The 27906-nt window shown below is 46.5% G+C and overlaps 2 protein-coding genes across 3 annotated transcripts in view; both read left to right on the top strand.

Moving 5' to 3' along the window:
• The window catches only part of exd1 (exonuclease 3'-5' domain containing 1), a 72906-nt gene extending 55849 nt beyond the window's left edge, over positions 1–17057 (top strand). For both annotated transcript variants that reach the window (XM_070878648.1, XM_070878649.1), the window contains 2 exons: positions 1990–2181; positions 15905–17057. In XM_070878648.1, the coding sequence (XP_070734749.1) occupies positions 1990–2181; positions 15905–16219 (507 nt within the window). In that variant the 3' untranslated portion in view covers positions 16220–17057. The remainder of the gene's footprint in view (positions 1–1989; positions 2182–15904) is intronic.
• Positions 17058–27692: 10635 nt separating this feature from the next.
• chp1 (calcineurin-like EF-hand protein 1) overlaps positions 27693–27906 on the top strand; it is a 38626-nt gene continuing 38412 nt past the window's right edge. The window contains exon 1 of the mRNA XM_070878651.1: positions 27693–27827. Coding sequence (XP_070734752.1) covers positions 27761–27827 — 67 coding nt within the window. The 5' untranslated portion in view covers positions 27693–27760. The remainder of the gene's footprint in view (positions 27828–27906) is intronic.

A 27906-nucleotide genomic window follows, 5' to 3' on the forward strand; every position in this document is an offset into this window, starting at 1 on the left:
ATTGTCCAATTGCAGTCTGGGGGGAAAAGAATACAGCTTAAACTCTAAATGGGGTAAAAAGGCGAATGCAGATACATTTACACAAGTTATCCCAGCCTCCCTCCTCCCAATTCCCCTAACTAACGAAGTTATAGCTCTGGGGGGTTCAGGGGCTATGCTCACCAATCCCTTTTGACAGTTGCTGGTGAATCGCGGTTTCGGGGTTCGCTGCACTTGGCCTTCTCGGCGAGCCGTACCCCGGTCGGAGGAGAGGACTTCGGACTGCGTAGTCTTCGGTTGGGGTGCGTCCGTTGATGCGGTAAGTTGCGTTTTGGATGTATGGGGTAAGTACCCACTTTCTTTGGTTAGGAATAGTTTAGTTCATCCCTTTTGGTAATTTCTCACCCGTTGGTCGTTCCGAAGTAGATTGTAGAGTGGAAATTAATGTCAATTCTTCGGTTTTTGCTGAGTTGGTTTTGGTTGGTCGTTTCGCTGGTTGTCAATTTGGTTGCTGACAACCTTCCGTTTCGTGGGCCTCGTGCTCCGTCAGTTCTTGATGAGTTCTGGTAGTTTCCTTCTCTGCTCCATTTCTTCACTCCCCAGCTCCGGCTGCTTGTGTCTGTGCTCTGCTTCTCTCCTGTCTTCTGCTAGTTTCTGTGTTCTGCTAGTCTGCGTGCTGCTCCTTGCTGGTCTTTCCTTGTAAAACTGGGGGATAGATATATTCCAAAAAAAGGCTCCGTTATCTCCCATCAGATCTCTTGGGCTCTGTTTAAACTGTACTGTCCACTGATTTTCAAATGTCTCCTTTGTCAGCAGTAACTCGATTAGGGTGTGAGAATGTGCTATCACTGGTTATGCATTGTTTTAGAATTGTCCAGTTTCTTGACCATGATTTCCATTGTGCTTGATTGGGTAATTCGATTATCTCTTAGAGGGTGAATAGTTCCCCAGACAGTCTGGGGTCTTTAATACACGAATTTGGCCCCACCTCCTGTAACTCTTTTTTTTTTTTGCAGCCAAAATGTTGTAGAATCTTAAAATTGATATGCTCCTTCCCATAGATGTTTAGGGGATCTCAAGCTTCTGTAATTTAGGTCCATTTTGAATTCCCTTTCCTATGAGTCCAAACACTGGAGGGGGGGGGGGGGGGGGGTCTCCATGAATGCATCCCCTTTTATCCCCCGCAGGCTTCGTCTGCCCCTTTAAACTCATTTTAAAAGCCCAGAAAGGGATTCTTCTCCTCTGTAGGGGAAAGGTACCTGGAATCTTTTAGAGATATTGGTAAATTTTACACTGCGCAAGATAAAAGTTCACGGGGTTGGGGGTAATATATTATCATGGATCGAGGATTGGCTAACAGAAAACAGAGTCGAGATAAATGGGTAATTTTCCAGTTGGCAAACAGTGACTAGTGGGGTGCCACAGGGATTGGTGCTGGGGCCTCAACTATTTGCAATCTATAACCTCCCCTCACACACTTTCCCCCAACCTGGGAGTGCACACTCCCCACGCGCTTTTCCCCCCCACCTGGGAGCGCGCGCACTCTCCCCCACTTGGGAGCGAGCATGGTCTCTTTCCCCGCCCCCCCCCCCCCCCCACCCCGTGCACACTCCCGTCCTCACACAGCCCCCTGAGCACTTGGCCAATAAATTGTAGTTAGATGTTCTCTCTTCTGTTGTGCCCCACCCCCATAGCATTGACTCTGGATGGTCCAAATTGGCCATATCACTCGTCTGTGGGTGGGCCGAGTCCATCATCAATGATGGTGCTGGAGGCATTACTGCTGATGTCGGCGCTCTTGGGACAGCGCAATATGCTAAGTGTAGTAAATGGTTTTGTGAAATTGGAATATACTAACCACAAACAGTCTAAGGGAATCTCTGAAAGATGTTCGGGGAGAAAGGTAACTTATTTTACTTGGGGCTGAACTTGAGATGGATTTGAAAGGAAATCACTGGCTACCACGATTAATTTCTCTCTCTCCTCGTGTTGTCTGTGTTTGGTGTGCAGGTTAACCCCAAGGTGTGGACCTGCCGGCCACTCCCAATACGCTTGATGCAGAGTGCAGTATTGGAAGTGGTGTACCTTCTTTCACTGCGCTCTGCTCTGATGGACAAGTTAATGCTGGATTTCACAACTCAGGTGGACAACTACCTGAGCATGTACAGAAATATGCCCAGCATCACCATGGACTGCAATGAGGTAAGAACTGCTTGGCAATCGGGGAAATGCTTTTTTGATAAGATTCCTTCAGGGGCTTTCCTCTATTTTCTTGTCTCCCCATGACCCCCACAATCTGTGTCACTCTGAAGTGGGCTACTAGGTGAGCCTGAGCAGCTGGCGAATAAGTAGCAAATTGGTTCCCTTCCTCCAAAGTAGATACCTGACTCCACTTAGCAGTTCCCATAGCAGTTCTCTGAGGCTGCTGTTACACAAGTGGAAATACACTCTGTTGCATACTGCGTCATTTCATCATCATCGGCAGTCCCTCAAAGTCGAGGAAGACTTGTTTCCGCTCTAAAAGCGAGTTCTCAGGTGACTGTACAGTCCAATATGGGAATTACAGTCTCTGTCACAGGTGGGACAGATAGTCGTTGAAGGAAAGGGTGGGTGGGACTGGTTTGCTGCACGCTCCTTCCGCTGCCTGCGCTTGATTTCTGCATGCTCTCGTCGTTGAGACTTGAGGTGCTCAGCGCCCTCCCGGATGCTCTTCCTCCACTTAGGGTGGTCTCTGACCAGGGATTCCCAGGTGTCGGTGGGGATGTTGCACTTTGAGAGTGTCCTTGCAACATTTCCTCTGCCCACCTGGGAATCGCTTGCCGTGTCGGCATCTGTCATGAAAGCTGGACATTATGTAACTAATATTGGGGGAGGGGTGCCACCATGTCCATTACCCTGCAACAATACCTTTCAAGTTTGCCCCTCCTGTAATTTGCAACTCTTGTTACTGTCCCAAACTCTTTGTATTTTAACCAGCGCTCTTCTGGTACAGTCTGATGGGGAGCTTGTAAAGAAAGACGTGCATTTCTATGACACCTTTCACAGCCACCGTATGTCCCAAAGCGCTTTATAGCCAATGAAGTAATTTTTGTTGTAATGTAGGAAACGCAACAGTCAATTTTCACACAGCAAGCTCCCACAAACAACAATGTGATAATGACCAGATAATCGATTTGTAATGTTGATTCCGGGATAAGTATTGGCCAGAACTGGAATAACTTCCCTGCTCGTTTTCAAAATAGCGCCATGGGATCTTTTGCGTCCACATCTCGTCTGAAAGACGGCACCACCGACAGTGCAGCATTCCCTCAGTACTGCACTGCAGTGTCAGCCTGGATTATGTGCTCAAGTCTCTAGATTTGGGCTCGAATCCATAACCTTCTGACTCAGGCAAGGGTGCTACTCACTAAGCCATAGCTGACATCGTTAAAATAGAGTTTGGGACAACCGCAAGGGTCGAGAATTACAGGAGGGACAAACTTGAAAGGTATTCTTGCAATATTAGTTATATAATGCAATAGCAAAATGCTGGAATCCGAAACAAAAAACTCAGCAGCCAAGGCAGCAACTGTGGAGAGAGAAACAGAGTTAACGTTCCCCTTCGTCCGAACTAGTTACATAATGCCTACTTTTGTGCTGGATTCAGAGGCAGTATGCAACACAGTGGATTCCACTTGTGTAGATGGCTGGTTGTAGCTACACGGTGGTATAATAGAGAATGTCCAGCTAACGCATGCTAGCTCGTCGGTCTCGGCAGAATTTCTGAAATGCAGTATAAAGTTACCTGAATTCACAAAGAAGCAGACACATTAAATTGAAACCAAGTTAAGCCCACTTTAAGTCAAGCTTCGGGAAAACTGTTGGAAAACCATATTAGCGGCACTAAAGATGACTTGGTTGACTGTTGAGCTCTGTGTACAATAGCCACTGATGTTGTGTCCAGAATAGGAAGCGCTGGAAATGCACAGCAGGCTGGTCAGCATTTGAAAGGGAAAGATTAACTGTTGCAGGTGTGACCCAGTCTTCTTCTGATCGACCTGCTGTTCATTTCCAGACACTTCTGTTCATTTCCGATTTCCACCATTTGCTATTTTCTTTCTAACTTCTGTTCTTTTCCATCCTGCCAAGTAACCCCCAGCTCGATGCTTGAAGTGGGCACTTGATGAGTAATAGCCTGTGTTTCATTTGCGCTCACAGTTGAACAGAAATCTTGCATTAGGTGTGTCGACACTCTCGGCAACCTATCAAACTGGTTGGGCTTCTATCACCAGCATTGTTGCTGTGTTTTGCTCTGTCAGCACTGTAGTAATGGGGGCTGAAATGCTAGTCAGTTAGCAGTATTCAGACAAGGTGCTTTTATTTAAAATTAGAGTTTCCCAACAATTGTTTTTTGGTACGCATCAAGCTTTAGCTCAAAAAAAACATTTGAATTAACTTCTAATCCACCTCGACAGTGCAACTGCACCTCAGTACTGCATGGGAAGAAAAATTAAAGAAATTAAACTTTTTTTTGGAAGGGGGCGGTTTCTTGTGAGTGCTTGCTTACAGGAGTAACCCTTAGCACTGAGTTTAATTTCTCCATAATACCTAAACAACTGTTGTCATTATTCTCCCTTTTAATGGAACATACACATTAGGTACAGGGTATGGGAGTGTTGTGTTACTGGAGTAGTAATCCAGAGACATGAGTTCAAATCCCACCCTGGCAGGATCTGCAATGATTAGTGAACGAGTTGGGTTTTTAAAGATAATGTCCTTTAGGGAAGGAAATCTGCCGCCCTTACCCAGGTCTGGCCTCTATGTGACTCCAGATCCAAGACGGTGGTTGACTCTTAACTGCCCTTTGAAATGGCCGACCAAACCGCTATGACAAAGTATAATAAAACCAGGCGGACCACAAGGCATCGACCTAGGCACCGGATTCAGACGCAACGAAGGCACACCCAGCCCAGTTGACCCTCACTAACGTTCAAAAATAAGAGCTGTCCCACAGACTAGTCAGGCAACAGCCTGACATCATCCTACTCTCAAAATCATACCATCAGCCAGACTCCTCCCTTCCCATCCCTGGGTGTAGAAACACAGAAATCTACAGTGCAGAAGGAGGCCACTTCGGCCCATTGTGTCCGCGCCGGCCAACAAAGAGCCAAATGGCCCTCGGTCAGCAGCCCTGAAGGTTGCATATGAACAACAGCGAAAAAGTAAAGAGCACCCTGCCCAACCAGTCCGCCCCACACAACTGCGACACCCCTTATACTGAAATATTCTACACTCCACCCCAACCGGAGCCATATGATCTCCTGGGAGAGGCAAAAAACCAGGCCAATTGGGGGGGGATAAATCTGGGAAAATTCCTCTCCGACCCATCAAGGCAATCGAAACTAGTCCAGGCGATCACCCTGGCCGTATTCTATTCCCTGCAATACTTAACATTATATCTGCGCCAACCAACAAAAGGTCATCCAGTCTAATCCCAATTACCAGCTCTAGGTCTGTAACCCTGCAGGTTACAGCACAAGTGCCCATCCAAGCACCTGTTAAAAGTGGTGAGGGTTTCTGCATCCACCACTCTTCCAGGCAGCGAGTTCCAGATCCCCACAGCCCTCTGCGTAAAGAAGCACCCCCCCTCAAATCCCCTCTAAACCTTCCACCAACCACCTTAAAACTATGCCCCCTCGTAATAGACCAATAGAAACAGGCCCTTGCTATCCACTATATCCAGGCCCCTCAAACTTTTATACACTTCAATGAGGTTTCCTTTGAGCCAATGAGAACAAACCCAGCCTATCCAATCTGTCCTCATAGCTAAGATTCTCCATTCCAGACAGCATCCTAGTAAATCTGCTCTGCACCCTCAAGTGCAATCACGTCCTTCCTATAATACGCCGACCAGAACTGCACATAGTACTCCAGCTGTGCCCTAACCAAAGTATTCTACAATTTAAGCATAACCTCCCTGCTCTTATAATCTATGCCTCAGCCAATAAAGGCAAGCATTCCACATGCCGCCTTAACCACCTTATCCACCTTGCCTGCTACTTTCAGGGATCTGTGGACAAGCATGCCAAGGTCCTTTTGTTCATCTACACTATTAAGTGGCCTACCGTTTAATGTGTATACCCTTTCCTTATTAACCCTCCCCGAATGCATTACCTCACACTTCTCCAAATTAAATTTGCCACTGCTCTGCCCACCTGACCAGTAGATTGATATCCTCCTACAGCCCATAACGTTCCTCTTCATTATCAACCACACAGCCAATTTTAGTGTCATCTGCAAACTTCTTTATCATACTCCCTATATTCAAATCTAGATCATTGATATATACCACAAAAAGCAAGGGACCCAGCACTGAGCCCTGCGGAACCCCACTGGAAACATCCTTCCAGTCACAAAAACATCCATCAACCATTATCCTTTGCTTCCTACCTCTAAGCCAGTTTTAGATCCAACTTGCCACTTTGCCCTGGATCCCATGGGCTTTAACCTTCATGACCAGTCTACCATGTGGGACCTTATCAAAAGCTTTGCTAAAGTCCATATACACTACATCGTACGCACTACCTTCATCGACCCTCCTGGTTACCTCCTCTCAAAATTCAATCAGGTTAGTCAAACACGATCTGTGCTGACTGTCCCTAATTAATCCTTGCCTTTCTAAATGTAGATTTATCCTGTCTTTCAGGATTTAGCCAATAATTTTCCCACGATTGAGGTTAGGCTGACAGGCCTCTAATTACTAGGTCTATCCCTTTCTCCCTTCTTAAACAAGGGTACTACATTAGCAGTCCTCCGGCACCATGCCCAAATCCAAAGAGGACTGGAAAATGATGGTCAAGGCCTCTGCTATTTCCTCTTTTACTTCACTCAACAGCCTGGGATGCATTTCATCCGGGCCTGGAGACTTATCTACTTTCAAAGCTGCTAAATCCCTTAATACCTCCTCTCTCACTGTTTATTTCATCCAGAATACCACACTCCTCCTCTATAGCAGTATCTGCATTGCCCCTTTCCTTTGTGAAAACAGATGCAACATATTCATTAAGAACCCTACCAACATCTTCTGCCTCCACACACAGATTACTCTCATGGTCTCTAATAGGCCCCACTCTCTCGAGTTATCCTCTTGCTCTTAATATATTTATAGAACATCTTTTGGGTTTTCCTTCATTTTACTTGCCAAGAATTTTTCATGCTCTCTCTTAGCATTCCCTAGTATCCTTTTTAATTTTACCTCCTGATTCCTCCTGTATTTAGCTGTCTGTATATAACATAAGCTTCCCTTTTTTCCTTTATCCTTTCCTGTAAGTCCCTAGACATTCAGGGGGCTCTAGAATTGTTATTCCCACCCTTTTTCTTTTAAGGGCACATGTTTGGCCTGAGCCTTCTGGATCTCCTCATTGAATGCCTCCCACTGTCCCGACACTGATTTACCCACAAGTAGCTGTTTCCAGTCCAGTGTGGCCAAATCACTCTTCAACTTAGCAAAGTTAGCTTTTCCCCAATTTGGGACTTTTATTCCTGGTCTATCCTTGTCCTTATCCATAACTAACTTGAATCTGACTGAATTATGGCCACTGGCACCCAAGTGCTCTCCCACTAATACCCCTTCAACCTGCCCAGCTTCATTCCCCAAAACTAAATCCAAAACCGCCCTCCCTCGTGTTGGGCTTGTTACATACTGACTGAAAAAGTTCACTTGAATACATTTTAAGAATTCTGCACCCTCTATACCCTTCACACTATATTTGTTCCAATCAATATTAAGATAGTTAAAATCCCTTACTATTACTGTCCTATGGTTTTTGGACTTCACAGAAATTGCTGACATATTGCTCCTCTATCTTCCCCCGTCACTGTCCGCATCACTGCCACCATCTGGTTTGGGAAAATGATACACAATTGGGAGGAAGTGACCCTGGGAGTCCTCACCCCACGGAGTTTCATGGCACTTGGTCAAGCATGGGCAAGGAGACCTGCTGATCCTCGCCTACCGCCCTCCCTCAGCTGGTGAATCAGTACGCCTCCATGTTCAACACCACCTGGAAGAAGCACCGAGGGTAGCAAGGGCACAGAACGTACTCTGAAGCCCCCCCTACCCCCATGTCCATTGGCCCGGAGCACCACGACTGACCCAGTTGGCCGAGTCATTAAGAACATAGCTGCTAGACTGGGCTTGCAGAAGGTGAGAAAACACGAGGGAGAAACCTACTTGGCCTTGTCTTCACCAATCTACCTGTCACAGACGCATCAGTCCAGAACAATATTGGTAAGACACCACACAGCCATTGTGGAGATGAAGTCCCATCTTCACACCGAGAACACCCTCCATCGTATTATGAGACACTACCACTGTGCTAAATTCAGAACTGATCTCGCAGCTCAAAACTGGGCATCTATGAGATGCTGTGGGCCATCAGCAGCAGCAGAATTGTATTCCACCTCAATCTGTAACCTCATAGCCCGGTGTGTGTGTGTGTATATATATAAATATATATATATATCTACCATTACCATCAAGCCAGGGGACCAACCCTGGTTCAATGAGGTGTGTCGAAGAGCATGCCAGGAGCAGTACCAGGCGTACCGAAAAATCAGGCTGTGTCCTCGGCCCAACCATCCTCAACTGCTTCATCAATCCCTCCATCACAAGGTCAGAAGTGGGGATGTTCGCTGATGATTGCAGAGTGCTCCGTTCCATTCACAACTTTGCAGATAATGAAGCAGTCCCTTCCCGCATGTAGCAAAACTTGGACAACATTCAGGTTTGGCCTGATAAGTGGCAAATAACATTCATGCTACACAAGTGCCAGGCAATGACCATCTCCAACACGAGATAATCTAACCACTTCCCCCTTGACATTTAACGGCATTACCATCGGCAAATCCCCCACCATCGACATCCTGGGGGTCACCATTGACTAGATACTTAACTCACCAGCCACACACACACTGTGGCTACAAGCGCAGGTATTCTGGGTATTCTGCAGCGAGTGTCTCACCTCCTGACTCCCCAAAGGCTTTTCTCCACCTACAAGACACAAGTCAGGAGTGTGATGGAATACTCTCCATTTGCTTGGATGAGTGCAGCTCCAGCAACTCTAAAGAAGGTCAACATCGTCCAGGACAAAGCAGCCCTTTTGATTGGCATCCCATCCAACATCTTCAATATTCACTCCCTCCACCACCTGTGCTCCGTGGCTGCAGTGTGTACCATCTACAAGATGCACTGCAGCAACTCGCCAAGGCTTCGATAGCATCTCCCAAACCCATGACCTCTACCACCTCGAATGACAAGGACAGCAGGTGCATGGGAACACCACCACCTCCACGTTCCCCTCCAAGTCACATACCATTCTGACTTGGGAATATATCGGCCGTTCATTCATCGTCGCTGGGGCAAAACCCTGGAACTCACTCCCCAACAGCACTGTGGGAGCACCTTCATCACACGGACTGCAGTGGTTAAAGAAGGCAGCTCACCACCACCCCCTCGAGGGCAATTAGGGATGGACCATAAATGCCAGCTTTGCCAGGAACAAATAAACAGAAAATTCTGGAAACCGGAACCAAAAACAGAAAATGCTGGTCACAAACTTTCATTAGAACCCCCGAAATGTTAACTTGTCACTTCTCTACAGATACTGTGCCAGGCATGTGGAGAAGTGACAAGTTAACATTTCGGGGGTTCTGATGAAGGTTTGTGCCTGAAACATTTATTTTCCACCATTTTCTGTTGTTGCAGATTTCCAACATCTGCAGCATTTTATTTTTTGTCGTTCTGCAAACCTGTTGGTTTCCCCTTAACTGCATTTGCCAAACTCTACATTCAGAGCTTTTCTGTCCAACTTATTTAAAAATGAATATCAGGAAACTAAGCTCTGATGTTAAAAGCAAATCTGATGAATGCAGAATGAATGTATTGCATTTTCCTGTTCCTGCCTCGAATGATCAGGTGAAGCCCTCCATTAGGAGCGCAAGATCCTACAAATCCCCTGGGAGGACAGACGCACCAACATCAGCGACCTCGGCCAGGCCAACATCCCCAGCATTGAAGCACTGACCACATAATAACATAAGAACATGCAACAGGAGGAGGCCATCTAGCCCCTCGAGCCTGCTCCGCCATTCAACAAGATCATGGCTGATCTGGCCGTGGACTCAGCTCCACTTACCCGCCTGCTCCCCGTAACCCTTAATTCCCTTATTGGTTAAAAATCTATCTCTGTGATTTGAATACATTCAATGAACTAGCCTCAACTGCTTCCTTGGGCAGAGAATTCCACAGATTCACAACCCTCTGGGAGGAGAAATTCTTTCTCAATTCGGTTTTAAATTGACTCCCCTGTATTTTGAGGCTGTGCCCCCTAGTTCTAGTCTCCCCGACCAGTGGAAACAACCTCTTTGCCTCTATCTTGTCTATCCCTTTCATTATTTTAAATGTTTCTATAAGATCACCCCTCATCCTTCTGAACGCCAACGAGTAAAGACCCAATCTACTCAATCTATCATCATAAGGTAACCCCCTCATCTCTGGAATCAGCCTAGTGAATCGTCTCTGTACCCCCTCCAAAGCTAGTATATCCTTCCTTAAGTAAGGTGACCAAAACTGCACGCAGTACTCCAGGTGCGGCCTCACCAATACCCTGTACAGTTGCAGCAGGACCTCCCTGCTTATGTACTCCATCCCTCTCGCAATGAAGGCCAACATTCCTTTCGCCTTCCTGATTACCTGCTGCACCTGCAAACTAACTTTTTGGGATTCATGCACAAGGACCCCCAGGTCCCTCTGCACCGCAGCATGTTGTAATTTCTCCCCATTCAAATAATAATCCCTTTTACTGTGTTTTTTTTCCCAAGGTGGATGACCTCATACTTTCCGACATTGTATTCCATCTGCCAAAACCTTAGCCCATTCGCTTAACCTATCTAAATCTCTTTGCAGCCTCTCTCTGTCCTCTACACAACCCACTTTCCCACTAATCTTTGTCATCTGCAAATTTTGTTACACTGACACTCTGTCCCCTCTTCCAGGTCATCTATGTATATTGTAAACAGTTGTGGTCCCAGCACCGATCCCTCTGGCACACCACTAACCACCGATTTCCAACCCGAAAAGGACCCATTTATCCCGAGTCTCTGCTTTCTGTTAGCCAGCCAATTCTCTATCCATGCTAATACATTTCCTCTGACTCCACATACCTTTATCTTCTGCAGTAACCTTTTGTGTGGCACCTTATCAAATGCCTTTTGGAAATCTAAATACACCACATCCATCGGTACACCTCTCCACCATGCTCGTTATATCCTCAAAGAATTCTAGTAAATTAGTTAAACATAATTTCCCCTTCATGAATCCATGTTGCGTCTGCTTGATTGCACTATTCCTATCTAGATGTCCCGCTATTTCTTCCTTAATGATAGCTTCAAGCATTTTCCCCACTACAGATGTTAAACTAACCGGCCTATAGTTACCTGCCTTTTGTCTGCCCCTTTTGTAAACAGAGGCGTTACATTAGCGGCTTTCCAATCCGCTGGTACCTCCCCAGAGCCCAGAGAATTTTGGTAGATTATAACCAATGCATCTGCTATAACTTCCACCATCTCTTTTAATACCCTGGGATGTATTTCATCAGGACCAGGGGACTTGTCTACCTTGAGTCCCATTAGCCTGTCCAGCATTACCCCCCTAGTGATAGTGATTGTCTCAAGGTCCTCCCTTCCCACATTCCTGTGACCAGCAATTTTTGGCATGGTTTTTGTGTCTTCCACTGTGAAGACCGAAGCAAAATAATTATTTAAGATCTCAGCCATTTCCACATTTCCCATTATTAAATCCCCCTTCTCATCTTCTAAGGGACCAACATTTACTTTAGTCACACTTTTCCGTTTTATATATCTGTAAAAGCTTTTACTATCTGTTTTTATGTTTTGCGCAAGTTTACCTTCGTAATCTATCTTTCCTTTCTTATTGCTTTCTTAGTCATTCTTTGCTGTTGTTTAAAATTTTCCCAATCTTCTAGTTTCCCACTAACCTTGGCCACCTTATACGTATTGGTTTTTAATTTGATACTCTCCTTTATTTCCTTGGTTATCCACGGCTGTTTATCCCTTCTCTTTCCGCCCTTTTTCACTGGAATATATTTTTGTTGAGCACTATGAAAGAGCTCCTAAAAAGTCCTCCACTGTTCCTCAGTTATGCCACCGTTTAGTCTGTGTTTCCAGTCTACTTTAGCCAACTCTGCCCTCATCCCACTGTAGTTCCCTTTGTTTAAGCATAGTACGCTCGTTTGAGACACTACTTTCTCACCCTCAATCTGTATTACAAATTCAACCATACTGTGATCACTCATTCTGAGAGGATCTTTTACTAGGAGATCATTTATTATTCCTGTCTCATTACACAGGACCAGATCTAAGATAGCTTGCTACCTTGTAGGTTCTGTAACATACTGTTCTAAGAAACAATCCCGTATGCATTCTATGAATTCCTCCTCCAGGCTACCCCGTGCGATTTGATTTGACCAATCGCTATGTAGGTTAAAATCCCCCATGATTACTGCCGTTCCTTTTTCACATGCCTCCATTATTCCCTTGATTATTGCCCGCCCCACTGTGAAGTTATTATTTGGGGGCCTATAAACTACGCCCACCAGTGACTTTTTCCCCTTACTATCTCTAATCTCCACCCACAATGATTCAATATTTTGTTCATTAGAGCCAATATCGTCTCTCACAACTGCCCTGATATCATCCTTTATTAACAGAGCTACCCCACCTCCTTTCCCTTCTTGTCTATCTTTCCGAATCGTCAGATACCCCTGTATGTTTAATTCCCAGTCTTGGCCACCCTGCAACCACGTTTCTGTAATGGCCACCAAATCATACCATTTGTAATGATTTGTGCCGTCAACTCATTTACTTCATTTCGAATGCTGCGTGCGTTTAGGTAGAGTGTTTTACTACTAGTTTTTAAACCATGATTTTTAATTTTGACCCCTCCTGCAGCCCCTATATATTCAGTGGCCCTTTTTGTTTTTTGCCTTGGGTTTCCCTGCCCTCCACTTTTACTCATCTCCTTTCTGTCTTTTGCTTTTGTCTCCTTTTTGTTTCCCTCTGTCTCCCTGCACTGGTTCCCATCCCCCTGCCATATTAGTTTAACTCCTCCCCAACAGCACTAGCAAACACTCCCCCTTGGACATTGGTTCCGGTCCTGCCTGGATGCAGACCGTCCGGTTTGTACTGATCCCACCTCCCCCAGAACCGGTTCCAATGCCCCAGGAATTTGAATCCCTCCCTGCTGCACCACTGCTCAAGCCACGTATTCATCTGAGCTATCCTGCGATTCCTACTCTGACTAGCATGTGGCACTGGTAGCAATCCCGAGGTTCTACGTTTTAATTTAGCTCCTAGCACCTCATCCCTTTTTTTACCTATATCGTTGGTACCAATGTGCACCACGACAACTGGCTGTTCACCCTCCCTTTTCAGAATGTCCTGCACCCGCTCCGAGACATCCTTGACCCTTGCACCAGGGAGGCAACATACCATCCTGGAGTCTCAGTTGCGGCTGCAGAAGCGCCTGTCTATTCCCCTTGCAATCGAATCCCTTATCACTATTGCTCTCCCACTCTTTTTCCTGCCCTCCTGTGCAGCACAGCCAGCCACGGTGCCATGAACTTGGCTGCTGCTGCCCTCCCCTGATGAGTCATCCCCCCCTCAACAGTACTCAAAACGGTGTATCTGTTTTGCAGGGGGATGACCGTAGGGGACCCCTGCACTACCTTCCTTGCACTGCTCTTCCTGCTGGTCTTTCATCCCCTAGCTGGCTGTGGACCCTTCACCTGTGGTAAGACCAACTCACTACACGCGCTACTCACGTCATTCTCAGCATTGTGGATGCTCCAGAGTGCATCCACCCTCAGCTCCAATTCCGCAACGCGGACCGTCAGGAGCTGGAGGCGGATACACTTCCCGCACACGTAGTCGTCAGTGTCCCTGAGTTCCCACATGGTACAGGAGGAGCATATCACGTGACCGAGCTCTCCTGCCATGACTTAACCCTTAGATACACTTAAATTGGCAACAACAATGCTAAAGTTTACTCACTGTTATAGAAGAGAAAAAAGAAAAAGAAAAACTACTCACCAATCACTTACCCCCTTGGCTGTGACCTTTCTATTTCTTTCAGCTTTTTTGCCTTCTCCCTGTAGCTGCACAAGCTCCACCTCTCCACGCACCTCCTCGACGCTGCTCCCGACTCAGCAACGCACCGCCCGCCCTCGCAGCCTTTTATAGGCCTCTCCACGCACCTCCTCGATGCTGCTCCCGACTCAGCTTGATCAGCTCCGCTGGGCAGGCCACATTGTCCGCATGCCAGACACGAGACTCCCAAAGCAAGCACTCTACTCAGAACTCCTACACGGCAAACGAGCCCAAAGGTGGGCAGAGGAAACGCTACAGGGACACCCTCAAAGCCTCCCTGAGCGAGTGCACCATCCCCACCGACATCTGGGAGTCCCTGGCTAAAGATCGCCCTAAGTGGAGGAAGTACATCCGGGAGGGTGCTGAGGACCTCGAGTCTCATTGCCGAGAGCCTGCAGAAAACAAGCGCAGGCAGCGAAAGAGTGTGCGGCAAACCAGTCCCACCCACCCCTTTCCTGCAACGACTATCTGTCCCACCTGTGACAGGAACTGTGGTTCTCGTATTGGACTGTACAGTCACCTTAGGACTCATGTTAAGAGTGGAAGCAAGTCTTCCTCGATTCCGAGGGACTGACGATGCTGATGATGATGATGATGTATAAAAATATACCACTTCTCATTGAGGGCTTCATCTGATTGTTCAAGCTTGTAAACACCTAGGGTGGCATGAGTCTGAAAAAGTTAACAAAAAAACAAGTGCAATGATTTTTTCCCTTCTGATTGTAATGAGGCATCCATAGCTCCAGTATGACTGGCTGTTCATTATACAACCTGACCTAAGTCGATCCAGGACTCGCAATCAATAGGGAACATGTAGATTATTTCTTCCCAGCCAAATCTGTATCAAGGTTGCGACTTAAAATAAGTCACAGGGTTGCACAAAGTTTGCAACCTGTGCTGATGAGATGAAAGCTTTTCTCTGAGGGATGCAACAGTGTGCTGGGAAATGTGCGTGGGCAGTTTTACGCAGTTAGCGGGAGCACAGATCACAGCACACACTGTCCCGCTAAATCTCCCCTATGGAGGCTGCAAATACAACTGCTTTGGGAAATGCAAAACATACCATTTTAGTACAGAAAAAGGGAGCTTTATGCTATTTCCAGCCTTTTTAGGAATGTTCAATGGTGACCTGAAACTCAGAGAAAGTGTCTATATTGGATGAAGCCCAACAAAAGGGTGTGGGATTGGACAGAACAGTTAGTTAACACTCCAGATAGTATAGTCTGTTTTTCTGATCTGTTAAGTTTTAATTAATCATTTTTATAATATCTCCATATTTTCAAAACCACACCTTCAAGCCCTTTTACGGATGTTGCCGTGCAAGTCTTTTCACAGTCTCCTGAAATCCATGCATGCAAGGCTGGCCAAATCAATTGAAAAGCAATTGTGTGGTGATGGAGAAGCAAGGGATGTGCTGCAACATGAGGTGACTGATTGCGGTGATCGACAATCGTTCTGATTGTCTAGAGTACCTCGGGGATGCCCTGTTTTGGGCTGCCAGATCTGTCTTTGTCTGTTCCTTGGTTTTTTACAACTGAGTGGCTCATTGGGCCATTTCAGAGTGCTTTGCGATTCCCCCACATAGTGTGAAACTGGAGTGGCGTGTAGGCCAGACTGGTTCAGGCTGGCAGCTGGTTTTAACGACTCCTTGATTCTGATTTAAGTTTCTGTTTGTGTCCATGTAGATTAGTCACATTTATGTGCATTGTTTTCTCACCAGAATTACTCTCGAGAGCTTCCGTACGAATTGAAGGAGTTAACTATTATTCAGAGACTGAGAAGAGGGGATGCTCTGAAAAACTATAAAACCGATGAGAATGGCCTTCTGGAGAGACCGTACCCTCATTTTGAGAGAGAACCTAAAGCGACGAACAGGGTAATAAACATGGATGACATTCCAGAGCTTGAAGCAGCTGAGGTCTCTGGGGAAGATGAATTGGAAATGCAGAATGAAGAGATTCCGCTGCTTGAACCCAGCCCCAATTGTGGTGAAGACCTTTGTCCTCCCCTGGAGAAAATCATCCTTCCAGTATAACTGAGGAAAAGCACTGCTGCCGATGCCCAGCTTTGTGGAGAACTCAATCGGCTGATCCTGGTTCTGACCAAGGGTCATCGACCCGAAGCATTAACTCTGTATCTCTCCACAGATGCTGCCTGACCTGCTGTGTAGTATTTCCAGCAATTTCTGTTTTTTATTGTGGCTGATCCTAGAGATAGCGGAGCTCAGTGTTCATGTTGAGGTGATCAGTCATTTTCAGCCCTTGTTGCTGTCCTGAGAAACTGGTCTCGTTTCTCCCTCACTCAAAAGGTCTTTAGACAAAACAAAAACCACGTCTTTCAAATTAATTTCTGTCCTAGTTTTCAAAAACGCTTAAGATAAAAATTTTGGGAAGCTTCTATGGGCTGCATTGTGGCTGGAGCCTGCTTCAACTTGGAGCACCTTCAGGCTGCTGAGTGGCTTGGTGCTGTGGTGTGCTTTACCTGGAGTGATGGGCCTTGGGCTTCCCATAGACAGTTCCCAATTGGGCCATGCTGTGGGAAGGGAGGTACATCATTGATGATGAGGGACAGGAAAGAAAAGAGCAAGCCGCCCTGCCACTATCCCCAGTGTCAGCTGGAGCTGGGGCCTGGATCCGCACAGGTTCCCATTTTGTTGCCTCAGCTCGACAACAATGTAAAGACAAATCACCCTGAGTGCTTAGTTTGGGGAAAATACAAGTGTAACTTTGTAGCAGTACATCTGCAGTAAATGACTATACTAATGAGGCATCTGTCTATGGCCTCACTGTATGAGACAATACAGTATCAGGATATTGTTTTTCTGACAGGGTTACCTCTTTTTTTAAATTCAAGTGTAATAAAGCTATATCCAAGTCCTGTCTTTGTTTCTTAAATAAATGATCACTTCACATTTGAACCAAGATGCATGTTCTTAAGAGTTATCAAGGAAATGATGCTGACTAAGTTCTTGGGGAAGGTGCTTCAGTCCCCAGGCTTCAGAGGGTTAGAGAGCTATTGATCATTTCCGAATGCATGAGATGAGCTCACCTTGAATTCAAGTGAGCTAGCTGTGTCCAATGCACCAGACTAGTGTGGAGTACAGTTAGGTTTGAGTTACTGGATGACAGTCGAGCAGTCACTGGTGATGGTGACTGCTCTCAATAACTCTCCTTTCTTTCTCTTTTCCTTTCTCTTCCCTTCCTTTCCTTTCCTTTGTTCTTTCCTCCCCTCCCTATTTCCCTGCCCCTGCACTTCCTTAAGAATCTGTTATATCTCAAACCTTTCCAGTTCTGACGAAGGGTCACAGACCCGAGATGTTAACTTGGTTTCTCTCTCCACAGATGCTGCCTGACCCACTGACATTTCCAGCATTTTATGTTTTTATTTATAATAGCTTGAATGAGGATGTTGTACATGTGATAAACTGTGTTCGAGGCTGAAAAAGGGCAACATCTGTGCAAGGTCGTGTCATTGCATGGATACAGTAGCCGAGTGATCGTATTACTTGCCTGGTAATCCTGAGGTCTGGACTAATAACCCGGAGACTCGAGTTCAAATCCCACCACGGTTTTGGGGAATTTAAATTCAGTTTCATAAATAAATGTGGAATAAAAAGCTACCAGGAAACTACCTGATTATTACAAAAACCCATCTGATTTACGAATGTCTTTTAGGGAAGGAAATCTGCCGTCCTTGCCTTGTTTGATTGATCTGTGATTCTGAACTGCCCTCTGAAATGGCCATGTTACAAACTGCTAGAAAGAAGATGGACTGCAGCAGTTCAAGAAGGCAGCTCACCACCACCTTCTCAAATGCAATTAGGGATGGGCAATAAATGCTGGCTTTGCCAGCGACGTCTACATCCTATGATGTTTGATAAAAAATGCAGACTTGATCCACATTGCACTAAAGGAGTCCACATTCAAAACTACTCCATGCCAATTAAGATTAAAACAGTATAGGTTTGGTCGTTTGTAGCACCATTTTATTATGTTAAAGATGCTGTATAAATATTTTTGTTGTATGGAGAGGGGCGGTTGTGGTTTTATGCACCAGGTCCGTGTTGGGCTGAGGTGTGCAGAAAAGTTATTGAAGAAGTAGAGAAAAAATGGCAGTTATACTTGCAGTTTGCAAAATTTATGGCATGTATACTCTGGAGGGGAAGAGCTAAAGTGATTCAAACACTGCTTCTGTGGACTGAATCCCTGAGGATTGACCAGGCCGATGTTAATTTTGGAAAGAGCCATTTGTACGGCAAAGGCTGTGTCATGTAGACTAACTATAGTCACATAAGGTGTGCCATCAGAGGGCACTGCGGTGGAAGACCTGAGGGTCACCTGCAAAGGTGTGCAGGGCCCAGTATAAAAGGCTACTCACCATGCTTGTGCCTCACTCTGGAGTTACAATAAATGGGACTAAGATCACAACATGCCATAAATTCTGCAAACTGTGAGTATAACTGCCATTTTTTCTCTATGTTAATGCCTCTGATGGCACACCTTATGTGACTATAGTTAGGATACATGTCACAGCCTTTGCCGTACAAATGGCTCTTTCCAAAATTAACATCGGCCTGGTCAATCCTCAGGGATTCAGTCCACAGAAGCAGTGTTTGAATCACTTTAGCTCTTCCCCTCCAGAGTATACATGCCATAAATTTTTCAAACTGCGAGTATAACTGCCATTTTTTCTCAAGTACAATACTCGACCTCGTGGAATCATTCATAAGAATATTAAAGACATAACAACTGGCGACAAGATTACGAACTTTCACTCAAAAATGACTAATGTTGCTGCATTAACAAAGTTCTCAGAGGGAGAAGATTGGGAAGCCTTTACGGAGTGGCTCGACCAATATTTTGTAGCAAACGACCTGGTAGGCGATGATCCAGCCACGCTGGCAGATAAGCGCAGAGCTATCCTGTTGACCAGTTGTGGGCCTCGTCAGGGACTTGCTTGCACCAGAGAAAACGATGACCAAGTCATACGAGGAGCTGAAAGTGCTAATACAGGACCAACTCAAACCCAAGGAGAGCATCCTCACGGCCAGGCATCGATTTTATACACACCGCCGCCCCGAGGGTCAGGGAATCGCAAAGTACGCTGCCGACCTCAGGAGGCTGGCAGGACCGTGTGAATTCGGCATATCCCTCGCCGATGCGTTGTGGGACATCTTCGTAATTGGCATCGGTCATGAGGCCCTTCTTCACAGGCTTCTGTCTGCCAAAACCACCGTCACTCTGCAGAAGGCCATCAGCATCAGCCAGGCATTCATGACCTCAAGCTGCAGCTCCAAGCAGATGATGACTCACTCTCAGGACTCAAACCCGGCAAGTACTGTAAATAGAATGGTGCCTTTCACAGGCAGAACTGTTGAACGTGAATCTCTCCAGGACAGAGCGTACAGGCCCCCGAGTCCTTTAACTCCGAGTCCACCGAGAGGTGCAAACGTAAGTCGAGTAGCACCATGCTGGCGTTGCGAAGGTAATCACAGGACTCATCAGTGCCGGTTCAGAGACTATTTGTGCAAAGGCTGCAGCACAAAGGGCTACCTCCAGCGAATGTGCGAAAGAGCTGTGACTCACCATGTGGAAGAGGAGTCAGCAGATGGCTGTGATTCCAGCGCGGATTACAAGGAGATGACTAGAGAGGCAGCTCAGTCCCAGGATGAAGTGTATGGAGTGTATACCTGCACCATAGATTATCCTCTAGTGATAATGGAAACATAGAATATCGGTGCAGGAGTAGGCCACTTGGCCCTTCAAGCCTGCACCACCATTCAATATGATCATGGCTGATCATGCAACTTCAGTATCCCATTCCTGCTTTCTCTCCATACCTCTTGATCCATTTAACCGTAAGGGCCATATCTAACTCCCTTTTGAATATATCTAATGAACTGGCCCCAACAACTTTCTGTGGTGGAGAATTCCACAGGTTCACAATTCTCGGTGAGTCAAGAAGTTTCTCCTCATCTCGGTCCTAAATGACTTACCCCTTATCCTTAGACTGTGACCCCTGATTCTGGACTTCCCCAACATCGGGAACATTCTTCCTGCATCTAACCTGTCCAATCCCATCAGAATTTTATGTGTTTCTATGAGATCCACTCTCATTCTTCTAAATTCCAGTCTTTCTTCATATGTCAGTCCTGCCATCCCGGGAATCAGTCTGGTGAACCTTCGCTACACTCCCTCAACAGCAAGAATGTCCTTCCTCAGATTAGGAGTCCAAAACTGAACACAATATTCAAGGTGTGGCCTCACTAAGGCTCTGTACAACTGCAGTAAGACCTCCCTGCTCCTATACTCAAATCCTCTCGCTATGAAGGCCAACATGCCATTTGCCGCCTTCACCGCCTGCTGTACCTGCATGCCAACTTTCAATGACTGATGTACCATATCACCCAGATCTCGTTGCACCTCCCTTTTTCCTAATCTGTCACCATTCAGATATTCTGCCTTCCTGTTTTTGCCACCAAAGTAGATAACCTCACATTTATCTACATTATACTGCATCTGCCATGCATTAACCCACTCACCTAACCTGTCCAAGTCACCCTGCAGCCTCTTAGCATCCTCCTCACAGCTCACACTGCCACCCAGCTTCGTGTCATCTGCAAACTTGGAGATATTACATTCAATTCCTTCATCTAAATCATTCATGTATATTGTAAATAGCTGGGATCGCAGCACTGAACCTTGCGGTACCCCACTAGTCCCAGCCCGCCATTCTGAAAAGGACCCGGTTATTCCTTCTCGTTGCTTCCTGTCTGCCAACCAGTTCTCTATCCAAGTCAATACATTACCCCCAATACCATGCGCTTTAATTTCGCACACTAATCTCTTGTGTGGGACCTTGTCAAAAGCCTTTTGAAAGTCCAAATACACCACATCCACTGGTTCTCCCTTGTCCACTCTATTAGTTACATCCTCAAAAAATTCCAGAAGATTTGTCAAGCATGATTTCCCTTTCATAAATCCATGCTGACTTGGACCGATCCTGTCACTGCTTTCCAAATGTGTTGCTATTACATCTTTAAGAATTGATTCCAACATTTTCCCCACTACCGATGTCAGGCTAACTGGTCTATAATTTCCTGTTTTCTCTCTCTTTTTAACAAGTGGGGTTACATTAGCTACCCTCCAATCCATAGGAACTGATCCAGAGTGTTGGAAAATGACCACTAATGCATCCACTATTTGTAGGGCCACTTCCTTAAGTACTCTGGGATGCAGACTATCAGGCCCTGGGGATTTATCGGCCTTCAATCCCATCAATTTCCCCAACACAATTTCCTGACTAATATGAATTTCCTTCAGTTCCTCCTTCTTGCTAGACCCTCAGTCCCCTAGTATTTTCGGAAGGTTATTTGTGTCTTCCTTAGTGAAGACAGGATCAAAGTTTTTGTTCAATTCATCTGCCATTTCTTTGTTCCCCATTATAAATTCACCTAGTTCTGACTGCAAGGGACCTACATTTGTCTTCACTAATCTTTTTCTCTTCACATATCTATAGAAGCTTTTGCAGTCAGTTTTTATGTTCCCTGCGAGCTTACTCTCGTACTCTATTTTCCCCCTCCTAATTAAACCTTTTGTCCTCCTCTGCCGAATTCTAAATTTCTCCCAGACCTCAGTTTTGCTGCTTTTTCTGGCCAATTTATATGCCTCTTCCTTGGATTTAACACTATCCCTAATTTCCCTTGTTAGCCACAGATGAGCCACCTTCCCCATTTTATTTTTACGCCAGACAGGGGTGTACAATGGTTGAAGTTCATCCATGTGATCTTTAAATGTCTGCCATTGCCTATCCACCGTCAACTCTTTTGAGTATCATTCGCCAGTCTATCCTAACCAATTCACGTCTCATACCATTGAAGTTACCTTTAAGTTCAGGACCCTAGTCTCTGAATTAACTGTGTCACTCTCCATCTTAATGAAGAATTCTACCATATTATGGTCACTCTTCCCCAAGGGGCCTCGCACAACAAGATTACTAATTAATCCTCTCTCATTACATAACACCCAGTCTAGGATGGCCAGCTTTCTAGTTGGTTCCTCGACATAGTGGTCTAGAAAACCATCCCTTATGCACTCCATGAAATCCTCCTCCACCGTATACCAGTTTGGTTAGCCCAATCTATATGTAGATTAAAGTCATCCATGATAACTGCTGTACCTTTATTGCACGCGAGATAAATGGCGTTCCAGTCTTCATGGAAGTGGACACAGGGCAAGTCAGTCAGCAATGAGCCAGGAAGCCTTTGAGAGGCTGTGGAACGATTAAGCTGAACGACTCAAGCTGGTCCCGGTTCAGGCAAAGCTGCACACCTACACCAAGGAACTGATATCAGTTGTTGGTAATGCGGATGTAAGTGTATCCCATGATGGCGCGGTGCACAATTTACCATTGTGGATTGTTTCAGGACCAACGCTACTTGGAAGAAGATGGATGGGGAAGATTCATTGGATCTAGGAAGACTTCATCCCTCCAGCAATCAACGTCCCCCGTGCTCAGAGGCAGAGCAAGCCCCCACCTTCGGTTGGACCAGGCACCGGAGAGCAGATCTGTGCAGCCCCCGAGACACAGACCGCTCACCACGACTGCGTGGCGATGATCCGACCGAGACAACCCAAACGCACCTTCCCGGTGTGAATGTTTAAAACTGTATAGAGACATTGAAGTTGAGAACGTGGGAACTGTATAGGGACAGTATAAGCTAACAAACAATTCATGGAGGAATAGCCATGACATCTCAGACTCGAGACTGCGAAATGTTACAACACTAACACATATTGAAACAAAACCCACAGCTTGCAGAAAAACCTCAAGGTCTTATTAAATCATGTTATTAACCTGAAACATTGACAGAAGGTCTTTGTTTAAAATCGGACCATGCTTGGGTCGGCTTATGAGTGGACAAAGGGAAGGAGGGATCAAAAGAGATGGGCTGAGCTGGGATGTCACTCTAGCCCTATCTTGTTATCTTTTGCCGAAAATGTATAACCGTCGTCCCTTTACAATGTAACGTCACTTTGTCCGTAGGGAGTGAGTGCGTTCGAACAGACTTGCATTCCTTCTGTCTGATAAAGTCCCCGATCGGGATTTGCTTTTTAAATAAAAGCTTGCTTTGTTTAAAGCACAAACGGTATTCGTTTCAGTAATTTTGCTGAACCAGATTGAGGTAAAAGAATCCAGAAATCAACACCGGTTTCAGTGGCAGGACTCCTGGGGAGGAAGATTGGATCCGAGGGCACCTTCCCAGCTTCAGTGGCATAATCCCTGGGAAAGAAGATCGCGGCAGTCGGCATCATGGACAGGGAAAAGATCCACGAGGTGCAGCGCTAATGGAGCAACGACACGTGGTTCCATGCAAGGAAGACGATTGGGGTAAAAGTAATAAGGCCATTTTAAAGGAGGCCAGCAACCCGCCATTTTTGAATGAACTGCTTGAAATTGGTAACCAATGTAAAAGTCCAGCTGTAACGAGTAAAATGTTGTTGAGCAATGTCGGGTGCAAATTGCAATCAGCCAATGTAGCGGGCAAACACCTAATGGTCGTATACAGGTCCAACGGGCTACCCAGTGGTGTAGCCTGTATCCCTGGGACCAAAACGATGTATCATAAAGTGTCCCCACAGCTGACAGAAGTAGACGAGCCGCAGAGTAAACGATCCCCGGAGAGCAGAGGCACCGGTAGCGATTCCCTGTCTCAGATCGGTTTACCATTGCAGGCACCCGATGGCATGAACCACCATGGGCCAGAAACAGTAAACTGTGCCTATGCTCGCAGTCGGCTACCGTCACTCACAACCCGAGTGGAAAAGGCGCAGCCCATAAACCCACTTGCCACCACGGCAATGCCCAAGAGCAAAGGTCACCCGCAACGGCTCCTCCGAATGGGACCTGGACCAGTCAGGATCCCAAACTAGAGAGTGCTCACAACGATGTCCTCAAGGAAAGCGAGTCAGTAGTCCCCTGCGAACTGCTAGACAGGACCAGGCAGCCCCACCGTCGCTTTGACGAAACGCTCACTCACTCAGACCACTTCCCAGGGAGCAGCAGCGACACTGTGCAAATGAAAAGGATAGGGAGGTCACAGACACATCAGCTGTCTTTGGGCCTGCCCGACACTAGGAGTAACGGTAAGAGCCCTGAGCTCCGGCAACTCGAGCAAAATGAGCTCACCTCGCCCACAGACCCACTAGCATGGGGCTCTGCACCGCCACCAGACGACCCAGATCTCATCCGGCCGTGCTGGAACTCGACTGTCCTTGTGTACCTGTACTGATCATGTAAATGTACCACACAAAAAGAAACGCAACTGTAATCCACCCAACAAATGTACCAAGATGTAAATATAAAACCCATGTGATGAACTTGAATGCAACTTGCATGTAACATGATCTGTGTGGGGGGGAGAATGGAGTAGTCATGGACTCACAACCAGAAACCACGGGGGCCTCCACTGACAACAAATCTCACTACCAACCCACCCAAGCTAGAAATGACCCTCCAATGGTCAATCAGGAAGGGCAAAGCCCAGGTCAATGTACGAGTCAATTTGCATTCAAGACTTGCGGGGGGAAGTGATGTCATGTATGTAGACCACGTATACTAACTGTATCATCACACAAGGTGTGCCACTAGAGGACACTGCGGTGGGAGACCTGATGGTCACCTGCATAGGTGTGCAGGGCCCAGTATAAAAGGCTGCCCACCATACTTGTGCCTCACTCTGGAGTTACAATAAATGGGACTAAGATCACAACAGCTCAAGTACAGTACTCGACCTCATGGAGTCATTCAGAAGAGTATTAAAGACATAACAACTGGCAACAAGATTACGAACTTTCACGCAAAAATGACTAACGGTGCATTAGAAAAGTTCTCAGAGGGAGAAGATTGGGAAGCCTTTATGGAGCGGCTCGACTAATATTTCATAGCAAACGACCTGGTAGGTAATGATCCGGCCACGCTGGCAGATTAGCGCAGAGCTATCCTGTTAACCAGTTGTGGGCCCGCGGTCTACGGCCTCGTCAGGGACTTGCTTACACCAGAGAAAACAACAACCAAATCATACAAGGAGCTGAAAGTGCTAATTCGGGACCAACTCAAACCCAAGGAGATCATCCTCACGGCCAGGCATCGATTTTATACACACCGCCGTCCCAAGAGCCAGGAAATCGCGAAGTACGCTGCCAACCTCAGGAGGCTGGCAGGACCGTGTGAATTCAGCACATCCCTCGCCAATGTGTTGTGGGATGTCTTCGTAATTGGCAGCAGTCATGAGGCCCTTCTTCACAGGCTACTGTCTGCCGAAACCACCGTCACTCTGCAGAAGGCCATCAGCATCAGCCAGGCGTTCTTGACCTCAAGCTGCAGCTCCAAGCAGATGATGTCTCACTCTCAGGACTCAAACCCGGCAAGTACTGTAAATAGAATGGTGCCTTTCACAGGCAGAACTGTTGAACGTGAATCTGCCTAGGACAGAGCGTACAGGCCCCCGAGTCCTTTAACTCCGAGTCCGCCGAGGGGTGCAAACGTAAGTCGAGTAGCACCATGCTGCCATTGCAGAAGTAATCACAGGGCTCATCAGTGTCGGTTCAAAGACTATTTGTGCAAAGGCTGCAGCACAAAGGGCCACCTCCAGCGAATGTGCAAAAGAGCTGTGACTCAACACATGGAAGAGGAGCCAGCAGATGGTTGACTCAGGATCCTGGAAGTTATATCTGAATAGTACATGGTATGTGGAATTCAGCCTTCATTCTTCTAATTAGTTATTCTCAGATGCCGCAGAGCTCTACAATCTGTACAGTGCTAGACAGGTAATATTTTTCATCAGTAATGATCACAAATACAAACCTACAGGTGGTCCATGTCTCATCTCAAGCTCTCTCTAAATAAGTCAAAGCATGCCATAAAAGAGTGATGGGGATGTGAGGCTGCTTCATCATCATATTATCTCCATGTTATACTCTGCTTGACGCTGGAGAAGTCATCTTGCCTTGTGCCAAATGGCTCAGTGGAAAATTACAACCCAGTATGTGTCATACAGACCAAGAAGGTCCCAAGTTTGATTCCTGCTCTGTGTTCAGGTTTGCTGATCTCAACTCGAACTGTACAATCGATCTCCTGCCATTGTAAACAAAACATGACCTTTGTGCAGGTCCTGCTCTTGGTTAATCCTTGCCACTGGACCAACACCTACCTCTGTCAAGCGCGTGTGGTGGCTGATGTGCAACGACCACCACATGTTAAAAAAAATCCACGCACAGGCATCTTCCACCCTTCAGCATGTAGTTCGGGACCTGGAATATTAGGTGCTTCATTGAAACACCTGAAAACTCATCCCTTTTTGGCATGGAAGCAAGTGCCACTGAAAGACTGGTGTGGGAAGGAGCGGTTCATTTTCATGCGACACTGGCACCAGTAGTGAGACATGCAGAAGGTTTCTAGGCAGTTCCTACCAGAGACCTGCAACCTTTGCTGTTCCTCAACTCTACCCTACAGTGTTTCCATTGACCTATCACCTTTACTGGAATCCCTTCTTTCCACTATGGTTGTCGTTTCTTTTATCAATGTTGCTGCTCCCCTTCCTTTCTCATTTTCCCTGTCCTTTCTAAAGATCCTATAGCTTCTAATATTTAGTTCTAAGTCTCGTTCCGGTTGTATCCTTCAACCAACACAGACTTAAAAATAGTCTTCTATGGTAAATATTTCCATGCTGTTTGTCAGACGTCGCTGTGCACAAATTGGCTGCCGCTAGATTTGTGGGTGGGAACAACAGATTTTTGGGACTTTTACTGTGGAAAAAGCTGGCGGACAAACTTGTGAACACTCCGAAGTGGTGGTGACATTGTATGCAAGTACATGGTCTAGCATTCGCTATATCTTAATCAGCAAATCTGTGCGTTGGGGATACTCCCAACATTCATCCACACCAGGGATCTGTTCTGGGGCTTTAGATTTTCACCATATATATTAATCAATTGGATGAAGGAATAGAGAGCTGCATATCCAAGTTTGCAGATGACACTAAGTTGGGAGGTCCAGGAAGTTATAAAGGGCCATAGATCAACTAATTGAGTGGGACAAACTGGAAGTGTGGGGAAGTATGAGGTCATCCACTTTGGATCCAATAAAGATAAATAAAAATATTTTTTTAGTGGCAAGAGACTGGGTAATGTGAAGGAGCAAGAGATTTGGTTACAGAACTCACGAAAAGCGAGTGCACAGATACAAAAAGTAACCAAGGCGAATGGAATGTTGGCCTGCAGGAATACAGGAGTGAGGAAGTGATTAAAGTACGGCTTGCAGCCAAGGGGAGCTGAAAGGATGATATGCATTTAATGAATCGTGAAGTGAGGGAAGGAGTCGGTGGATCAGTGGAGGGTGAGTCACTGGGGGGGGAGATGGCGAACCACGAGGTGACGGGACGGCGTGTTGACATCACAAGGCTGGCGCGCTGAGATCAGAGGGGGCGGAGCGGGCCGGCCGGCCGGAAGTGGTCAGAGGGGGCGGAGCGGGCCGGCCGGCCGGAAGTGGTCACCGCGCGCCGCAGACAGCACTAGATATGGGATCCAGGGCGTCCAGCCTGCTCCGGGAGGAGGAGATCGAGGAAATCAAAAAGGAGACGGGCTGTGAGTGAGAGTGAGAGTGAGAGTGAGAGTGTGGTGGGGGGGGGGAGAAGAGAGAGAGGGGAGAGGGAGAGAGGGAGAG

This window comes from Pristiophorus japonicus, chromosome 4, assembly GCF_044704955.1.
Source record: "Pristiophorus japonicus isolate sPriJap1 chromosome 4, sPriJap1.hap1, whole genome shotgun sequence".
Lineage (NCBI taxonomy): Eukaryota > Metazoa > Chordata > Chondrichthyes > Pristiophoridae > Pristiophorus > Pristiophorus japonicus.